General features: G+C 45.9%; 1 protein-coding gene and 1 pseudogene across 1 annotated transcript in view; one reads left to right on the top strand and one right to left on the bottom strand.

The window, feature by feature from the left end:
* Positions 1-3,395: 3,395 nt before the first annotated feature.
* Positions 3,396-3,628, bottom strand: LOC102501201 (cyclin-dependent kinases regulatory subunit 1 pseudogene; annotated as a pseudogene).
* Positions 3,629-7,636: 4,008 nt separating this feature from the next.
* The window catches only part of CASP14 (caspase 14), a 5,283-nt gene continuing 2,798 nt past the window's right edge, over positions 7,637-10,121 (top strand). The window contains exons 1-3 of the mRNA XM_006162279.1: positions 7,637-7,669; positions 9,361-9,510; positions 9,592-9,817. Coding sequence (XP_006162341.1) covers positions 7,643-7,669; positions 9,361-9,510; positions 9,592-9,817 — 403 coding nt within the window. The 5' untranslated portion in view covers positions 7,637-7,642. The remainder of the gene's footprint in view (positions 7,670-9,360; positions 9,511-9,591; positions 9,818-10,121) is intronic.

Here is a 10,121-nt window from a genome sequence, read left to right as displayed (position 1 = left end):
ACAGTCTCCGGAGCATACAGCAAGCTGCCTTGCTAACATGATGAGTCGACCCAAGCTTTGCTCATAAGTTTGGCGTACAACAGTGGCCTTGCCAATGTGCTGAGTTGACCAAGGCTGTGCTCAAAGGTCGAAAGCTCAAACAGATCCTGGGGCCCCACCGGGTCGGACTCCTCCAGTTAACCACCATACCACCTGCTGACCTCTGGGCTTCTTACATGCAGGCCTAGAAAGCATTGCTCAGATCTCAGGTGAAATGCATTTCATGTCTGGAAGGTCAACTGATGACTCCAGAGTCCCTAGGTATGCACGGAGCCTTTAGATGAGGTTGTCTTTCTCTGACTAATCAGATTAATATAATTAATCAATTAGTTGATCAATTAACTAACACTTACTCCAGCCCATGGTGACATATCCTCCTCTCACACACTGTCACTGCATAAAAATGTGTCTCATTAGAGGAGCCAGGACCTCCTGAGGTCTCGTCGTAGGTTAATGGAGGTTAGAATTAATGGCAGAACTGCCTCCGCCACCATCCACTTAAGGAAGCAACTGGGTATCCCAGCACATTCATGAACCCAGCACTTTCTTCCTGGATATTTACCATGCACTTTGTTCTGAATAAAATGCTCCAACATGGCCCTCACTGAGGGGAGTGGGCTGCCTGGACCCACCTGCCTCCACATGGTGAGACTGCCTCAGGAAATACCCTTTCCAATCCTGGCCTGATCCTAAGCCAGTTCCCTTCAACTTCACATTTAGTGACGCCATATTGGTAGCTTGAAATCAGCCACAAGGGGATGTATTTACACTGTAGAAATTGGCAAATGCGGGACCAGCAGTTGACATAATGGCTATGTCGCTGGACTCCCATGAAGTCGACTGCGGTTCACGTCCCGGACCCGGTGGTTTAAACTCACGCAGGGCGCGTGTGCATGCATGCCCAAGATCCTGAGAGGAGAATGGAGGAGAAGGGATTGTGGTGTGGCCATCCCCCCTGGGGGGTGATTTCTCACTTTCTATCTCTCTGTCTCATTCTGTCTTTCTGGCGAGCACACGTGCCCTATAGCAAAAACCTCTCCAAAAAAAAAGAAAAGAAATTGGCAAACGCTACAAACAAGGCATCTTTTGGTTTTATTGTTTTGAGGGTAGTATTTGTGTGTCTGGTTTGTTTCTTTGCTTTTTAGAGATCCAGGGGTCAGAAGTTTTTCAACACACCATGGCAAATACCCTCATTTCCAATTCATTCCTCTAAGTTCCAATCTTCTTAGCTGACCAGACCCTGTGAAAGAATGAAATTTCTTTTTTTTTTCTTTTTCTTTTTAGAGAGATTTTTGCTATAGAGCACATGTGCTCACCAGAGACACAGAGATAGAGAGAGAAAGTGAGAAATCACTTTCTTAATGCTTTCTCCTCCATTCTCCTCTTGGGATTTCAGACACACACACACACATGCTCCCAGCATGAGTTTTAAGCCACTGGATCCCAGATTCAAACTGTTGTCAGAAATGTGGGAGTTCAGCACCTTGACCACTACGCCACTTGCTGACCCCGAAAGAATGAAATTTCAAGGGTCAAAAAGAGAACAGAAGCACATTTTCCCTAAAATGTTTGGCATGAGATATGGGTGAGATGTTGGGTCCAGTTTGATATGGTGTTTCTCTGTTTTTTTGTTTCTCTTCCAATAAAAAAAAAGTGTGATGTATTTATCCCATCACAGAATTCAATGATGGCATGTCTCCTAGACTCTAGAGAGGAGCCCATAACTTCCCAAGTGTGGTGTTCTTTCCTCCATTGGAATGACCTAACTTTATCAGGGTCATATAGGAGACTCGAGGGTATGTTACAATGAGAAGCTACATGCATCCCATAATCCCTTAGATCCTACCTCTGCACCGAAAATTTATGCTTGAGACATGGTCTGTAATGAATGCTTGTTGAGTGCTGAGGACAATAAGGCACTCTGAAAGATCTGTAGGTGCTATTGATGACAGATAAGATAAAGGGGGAGGAGGAAAAGAGAAGGAAGAGGTGCCATGAGATCGTAATCTCTCCAAAGAGGGAGACCATAGCAATTCTTTTTTTCAATCATAAAAACTTCCTCTTTAATCAAGGCTTTGAACATGGAACGAATTTCTTAAATAAAATGAAAAGTTCCCAATACCTTGAAATAGAAACTGGGACCAGCAGTTAGTGTCATGGCTATGTCACTGGACTCCCACGTAGTTGACTGCAGTTCGAGTCCTGGACCCGGTGGCTTAAGCTCATGCCAGGCGCATGTGTATGCATGCCCAAGATCCCAAGAGGAGAATGGAGGTGAAGGGATTGCGGTGTGGCCATCCCCCCTGGGGGGTAATTTCTTGCTTTCTGTCTCTCTGTCTCTCTCTGTCTGTCTGACAAGGGCACACGCCCTATAGCAAAAACCTCAAACAAAAAAAAGAAAGAAATATAAACCCACAAGTCACCATACATAAAACATCCAGCAGGAAAAAAAAAGAAAAAAAACAAGTTTACATGATCCCTGGAACAGCCATGGTCTGAGTCTCAGATGCTTCCTCCGTCCATCAGACATGTTCTTCTGGAGACAGAGGGCACCATGGCTCCTGGGGTCACACTCGGTGGCCCAAAGAGCACTCATCTGGCTGGGCTGCTGTTGGTTTTGGCTCTACCCGAGAAGCAAAGCAATGACCAGCACATTCGAACATTGCATTGAATATCCTTTAAATATCAAAGTGAGAAACAGGGAGGCAACATCATCAGGTCCTTAGAAAGATGTTAGATGGGACCAGCAGGTGGTGTAATGGCTATGTCGCTAGACTCCCATGCAGTCAAAACTAGTTGGAGTCCCGGACCCAGTGGCTTAAACTCACACCTGGCGCGTGTGCATGCATGCCTAAGATCCTGAGAGGAGAATGGAGGAGAAGGGATTGTGGTATGGCCATCCCTCTTGCGGGGGTGATTTCTCACTTTCTGTCTCTGTCTTCCTGGCTAGGGCACATGCCCTATAGTAAAAACCTCTCCAAAAATTAAATAAATAAATAAATAAATAAATAAATAAATGATGTTAGAAAGTAAGGACAGCTTGGGAACCAGCAGTTAGCGTAATGGCTATGTCCCTGGACTCCCACGTAGTCAACTGCGGTTCGCATCCCCGACCTGGTGGCTTAGAACTCACGCCAGGCGCGTGTGCCTGTGTGCCCAAGATCCCGAGAGGAGAATGGAGGAGAAGGGATTGCAGTGTGGCCATCCCCCCTGGAGGGTGATTTCTCACTTTCTGTCTCTCTTTCTCTCTCTGTCTGTCTGACGGGCGCACGTGCCCTATAGCGAAAACCTCTCCAAAAAAAAAGAAAGTAAGGACAACTGTGTAGATCTGGACACTGAAAAATGGCTTGTCAGCTTCATTTCTTTGGCTTCTTGGGTAGTGGCCTCCAGAACAGCAAGGTTCTGGTTCATGGATCATGTCATGGACCCATCCCTGACTCTGCTGAACACCAAGATTCCTCCATTCAGATTCAGACATCAAATGGGTTTTAGGAGCCAACTTGGCTATGTCCTTGGGTAACGTGACATGGCAGTACTCGAACTTCTCGTCATCGTATTTGTCCGAATAGTCCATTTGTCTGTGCGCCATGATGGCTCTGCTTCCAGACCTCTCACCCAGCTCCGCCAACCTCCAAACAACTCCCAGCAGCACGCCGACCATTGCCATAGTATTTATCAATGTTGATTCAATGTGGACTTACTCAGCGCTTGATCAATGTTAGCTCAACACATTGAATGGAAGAAAAGGAGAACTAGGAAGAGAAAGGAGAGATGGGGAAGAAAAGGGGCTGGCAGGTGGTATGGTGGTTATGGGCACTGGACTTCCACATGGCTGACTATGGTTCGAGTCCCAGAGCAGGCAGCTTGCTTTCTCACTTTCCATCTCTCTCTCTGTCCCTCTCTGGTCAAATTAAATTAATTAATTAATTAATTAATTTAATTTAATAATTCTAAAAAAAGAAGTGGAAGAAAAAGAAAACATTGCATTTCTCATTTATGCCAAGAACTATTCATCCTGCTGGGTGTTTTGCATAGGTGACACTTCTCTGAATATTCCCCAGTAGCCACTAAAGTAGACATTATTCCTTATTTTCCCCTAATCCACTGTGTTTTATTTGCTACGTAATAAGCCACCTTACATCTTTCAGCTAGAAAAACACTCCATTTGAATAAGGATATTACAAAATGAGTAAGAGTCCGATTACAATTTGCGTTGGGGGAGGGAACACCATAACTCTACTCAACTCAGAAAAACTTTTTTTGCTGGCTTTTTATTTTTTTTAAATAACTATGTACTTAATATTACTTCTTCTTATTTTAAAATTTGACCAGAGAGCCAGAGACAAAAAAGGGAAAGTGAGAAAGCAAGCTGCCTAGTCCAGGATTCAAACCAAGCCACCTGCTGGCCCCCCTTCTGCATTTAAATGTCAACTGTGCTGGGGCCAAGGTGGCATAGTGATTAAGGCAATGCACTCCCACCTGGCCACAGTTCAAGTCCTAGACCCAGCAGCTTGAAACTCAAGCCAGGTATATGTGTGAGCATGCCCAAACTCCCAAGGGGAGACTGGAGGAGAAGGGATTGTGACATGGCCATTCCACCTGGGGAGTGATTTCTCACTTTCTGTCTCTCTGGTGAGTGCACCCGCTCGATAGCAAGAATACATTTAAAAAAATAAAAAAAGTTATCTATGCTCACTACCGGTTGGTTGGACTTGGGCAATTGTTTTACTTCTACAGGTCTCAGTTTTCCCATCTGCAAAATGGGAGCCACACTATTGATTTCTCAGGGCTCTTGGAGCCTCAAGGAGAGAATAAGCAAGTCAAAGAGATGTTCTGTGCACGGTGGAAAGTGAAATGAATAAATGAGCCTAAAGAGGAGCATGAGGGACCAGCAGGTGGCGCTAGACTCTCACACGGCTGACCAGGGTGCAAGACCCAGATGTGGCGATTTATTTTCTCACTCTCCCTCTCTCTCTCTCTTTCTTTCTCTCTCTGGTAAAATTAAAATAATAAGAACAATCATAAATAAAATCAAATAATTCTTTTTACAAAGCAATGATGAGAATGATGGATGACAGTTACCAGATGAGCTGGACTTGGGGTAGGGTGGGGTGAGGGTCTTGCGATTGGGCTAACCCGAAGACTCTGGATCATTTGAATGCTCTGCCTTAACCACCTTAGCCAGGGGTGTTGGCTAAGCTGCTCCATCATTCATTCCATGGGCGTTTGGCTCCATTTCCACACCAAGGCTGTGCCAAGGGTGTGACTCTCTCTCGTCACGAGGTCTCTTGAGTGACAATAAAAGGACCAGACAACTGTGCCTCCCTACTCATAGGCAGGCCTCTTGGAAGAAACCTTGGAAGATCCTCCACGGTCAACCCCTTCTCCAAGATCAGCACGTGGATAGGGCCTCCTCGGTGCCCAGCCCTCCTTGCAGCAGGTAGGAGAGAGGTGAGACTGAGATTGGCCTGAAGCCACAACTGCTTCTGAAGTCGGTATGCGATTCGGCTGGTATTCGCCCTTTTGCCTCTGTCTTTCTTACACACACATCTTACTCCTTTTTTTTCAGGAATAGATGCTCTAGCTCCTTTGGGAAGAACCGGGAAAAAAAGTCCATCTATTTAGTTATTCATTCATTCCTCTTTTCTTATTCTGATTTGTGTTGTTGTTGCTGTTATTTGTTTACTCAAAAAATTCTCCCCAGCACCACCGCCATGTTCCTTCCTACACTGCTACCACGAATGGAGACAGAGATAAACAAGTCCTAGAGGGGCTGGCAGGTGGCGTGCTGGTTAGGGTGCTGGACTCCCACATGGCTGATTGCGGTTTGAGTCTCGGACCTGGCAGCTTGCTTTCTCACTCTCGCTCTCCCTTTCTCTGTGTTTCTCTCGCTGGTCTAATTGAAGAGGAATAATAACAAGTCAAATTAAATATGTAATTCTTTAAAATCAGGAAAAGGAAATCCTAGAAATGAAGCCAGAGAATAAGAATCGAAGGCATGGCTGTAACTCAAATGTTAACAGCCAGAGCTGTGGAAGTCTGGAGATTGGAGAGGCAGTTTTCAAGAGGTTACTAGGGATCATGAAACTCCCCTCCCCCCCTTTTTTAAAGAGATTTTTGTTACAGGGTGCATGTACTTGCTGGAGAGACAGTGACATTACGTGAGAAATCACTGTGGTTCAAGTTCTGGACCCAGTGGCTTGAAAATCACACGGGGCACACGTTGCATGTGTACCCAAGACCCCAGGAGGAAAATGGAGAAGAAGGTATTGTGGCATGGCCATCCTCCCTGGTGAGGTCATTTCTGACTTTCCCTCTCACTGTCTCTCTCTCTGTCTCCAGCAAGTGCATGTGTCCTAAGGCAAAAACCTCTTCTTTAAAAAAGCTCAGAAAAATACTTTCTGGATAGATGGATAAATGGATGGTTGGATACTTAAGTGGATGGATGGATGAATGGGTGGATAGATGAGTGGATGGGTAGGTGGGTAAATGGCTGAATCAGTGATTGAATGTATTCATTCAATAAATGGATTGGATGAATAGATGGTAGATGGGTAAACAGATGGGTGGAAAAGCAAATGAATGGTTGGATGGGGTTGATGGAAGGATGGATGAGTGAGTGGATGGATGGATGGGTGGATGGGTGGGAGAGTACCCGGTTGAGTGGGTGGTTGAATGGTTAAGTGGATGAATAGATGGCGGAAGGGTAAATGGATGGGTAGATAAGTGGATGGATGGTTGGATGGATTTTTGGAAAGATGGATGAGTAAGTGGATGGATGGTTGGATGGATTGATGGAAAGATGGATGAGTAAGTGGATGGATGGATGGATGGATGGTTGGATGGGTGGGAGAGTACCCGGTTGAGTGGGTGGTTGAATGGTTAAGTGGATGAATAGATGGCGGAAGGGTAAATGGATGGGTAGATAAGTAGATGGATGGTTGGATGGATTGATGGAAAGATGGATGAGCGAGTGGATGGATGGATGGACAGATGAGTGGATGGTTGGATGGATTGATGGGGGGATAAATGTGTGAATGCATGGACAGATGATGAGGGAAGGCATAGCAGGCATTATGCCACCCAAACTTCCAGGGGAAGGTCTTGACTGATAAAGAAGCAAAGAGAGAATTATGAGATAAAAGAAAGCTGGTTTGTCACTGCCATCTCTTGCCCAGATCAGACTACATACCAAGTCCCCACTACTGAGATCCTATTGAAAATCCTGATAGGATGACCAGCAGTTAGCGTAATGGCTATGTAGCTGGACTCCCATGCGGTTCACATCCCGGACCCAGTGGCTTGAAACTCACGCCGGGCGCGTGTGCGTGCGTGCCCAAGATCCCGAGAGGAGAATGGAGGAGAAGGGATTGCTGCGTGGCCATCCCCCCTGGGGGGTGATTTCTCGCTTTCTGTCTCTCTGTCTCTGTCTGTCTGGTGAGCACACGTGCCCTATAGCAAAAACTTCTCCAAAAAAAAGAAAATGCAGATATATACACTGATCTGTCCCCTCACCCTCTCCTCAGGGACCTTCAACCTATCTTCTCTTGATCCCCAGGACCAGACACGGAGACTGAGAGCTGGAACTGGAATTGAAGGAGAAATGAGCAATCCTAAGCCTTTAAAGGAGGTAGGCTGGGTGCAGGTTGAGGGAAGGCAGGAAACTATAAGGAGGAGAGTCAAGAAGAGCTTAATGTTTTGGAAAAAGTAGGAGAAAAAAAAAAAAAATCATGACCTGGATCCAAAGCTAAAATGTTAGATGAATAAAAAAAAAAATTTTAAAGACTCAAAAGTGGAACTGAACTTAGGGGAAGAAAATGAGGGGGGAACCCATCTATACCTGTTTCCACAGGTGGTACTCAGAACCCTGATACACTGATACATTTCTGGGAGAAGAAAAATAATTGATCTCAATATTCCACACACATATTCATTATCTATATTTGAAAACTGAGATTCACATAAGAGAAGTGACATGCCCAAGTTCACTCCAGGTTAAAATAGAATGGGGCCCAGCAGGTGACACAGTGGTTGTGGTCCTGGACTCCCACATGCCAACCACGGTTCAAGTCCCAGACCTGGCAGCTTGAAACTCATACCAGGTGCGTGTGCATGTGTGCCCAGAATCCCAAGAGGAGAATGGAGGAGAAGGGACTGTGGCATGGCCATCCTCCCAGGGGGTGACTTCTCACTTTCCCTCTCTCTGCCTCTCTCTGTGTCTCTGGTGAGTGCAAAAATATCTCTTTAAAAAAAGTAATAAATAGAATTAGATCTCAGGGGACCAGCAGTTAGCATAATGGCTATGTCGCTGGACTCCCACGTAGTCAATCGTGGTTCGCGTCCCGAAGCCGGTGGCTTAAAACTCACACCAGGCGCGTGTGTGTGCATGCCCAAGATCCCAAGAGGAGAATGGAGGAAAAGGGATTGCGGCATGACCATCCCCCCTGGGGGGTGATTTCTCATTTTCTGTCTCTATGTCTCTCTCTGTCTATCTGATGAGCGCACGTGCCCTATAGAAAAAAAAAGAAAAAAAAGAACTAGATCTCAGGTTGGGTTGCCAGATTTGCAAATAAAAATGAAGGTTTGCCAGTTAAATTTGATTTTCACAGGAACCAGCAGGTGGCATGGTGCTTAAGCCACTGGACTCCAACATGGCCGACCTTGATTAGAGTATCAAACCTGGCAGCTTGCTTTCTCTCTCTCTCTCTCTCTCTCTCTCTCTCTCTCTCCCACTCCCTTCCTCCCTCTCTCTCTGGTCAAATTAAAATAAATAGATAAATGGGTAAATAAAGTTAAATAAAATCATTCTTTTTTAAAAATTTGATTTTCACATCAATGTTATGCTCCAAACCATGCTGGAGTATCCTTTGCAATATTTGGGATATACTTATACTAAAAGCATCCTTGTTTTCTTTGTTTTTTTAAATTGGAATTTTGAGTATTCTTGGACATCCTGTAATTTTATCTGGCAACGTGACTTCGGGTCTCCTTTTTTGTTTGTCTTTGGAGAGGTTTTTGCTATAAGGCACGTGCGCTTGCCAGAAAGACAGAGAGAGACAGAGAGACTAAAAGCAAGAAATTTTGGCCATGCTGCAATCCCTTCTCCTCCATTCTCCTCTCAGGATCTAGGGCACGCACACACACGCCCCCAGCAGGAGTTTAAGCCACCAGGTCTGGGACTCGAACCATGGTTGACTACATGGGAGTCCAGCAACGTAACCATTACGCCATCTTCTGGCCCCTTGACTTTGGGTCTCTTTCAACTACATCTTCTGCTTCTCCTTTAACCTCCTCACTGTGTTTTGTTATCTCTGGGCCCAGGAGGCATATGATATGTCAGGTGCCCGCCTCGCCTTAACCCTGTGTGTTACCAAAGCCCGGGAAGGCTCAGAGGCAGACTTGGACGCCCTGGAGCACATGTTCCAACAGCTGAAATTTGAAAGCACCGTGAAGAAAGACCCCACTGCCCAGGTATTGAACTGCAGGATAGGGGTTGGAGGGGTGGGCTTTGGGATTGACTCTACTCTCATCTGATCATTTCTCTGGCTCCAGCAATTCCAGGAAGAGTTGGAAAAATTCCAGGAGACCATAGATTCCCGGAAAGACCCCGTCAGCTGTGCCTTTGTGGTCCTTATGGCTCATGGAGAGGAAGGTGTCCTGGAGGGAGAAGATGGGAAGTTCGTCAAGCTGGACAACCTCTTCGAGGCCCTCAACAACAAGAACTGCCAGGCCTTGAGAGCCAAGCCAAAAGTCTACATTGTGCAGGCCTGTCGAGGAGGTGGGGACCGAGCCAAGAACAGAGTCTGGGGACCAGCAGATGGCTGTTATGTCGCTGGGCTCCCACATACTCAACCACAGTTCAAGTCCCGGACCCGGTGGCTTAAACTCACGCCGGGCGCTTGTGCATGCATGCCCAAAATCCTGAGAGAGGAGAATGGAGGAGAAAGGATTGTGGCATGGCCATTCCCCCTGGGGATAATTTCTTGCTTCCTGTCTCCCTGTCTCTCTGGCAAGTGCATGTGCCCTATAAAAAGAAAAAGGAAAGAAAGGAAAAGAACTCTCTCTTTAAAAAAAAAAAAAAA

The sequence above is a fragment of the Tupaia chinensis genome, unplaced genomic scaffold (assembly GCF_000334495.1).
Source record: "Tupaia chinensis unplaced genomic scaffold, TupChi_1.0 Scaffold139785_1, whole genome shotgun sequence".
NCBI lineage: Eukaryota > Metazoa > Chordata > Mammalia > Scandentia > Tupaiidae > Tupaia > Tupaia belangeri.
This window is presented reverse-complemented; position numbering and strand designations above follow the sequence as displayed.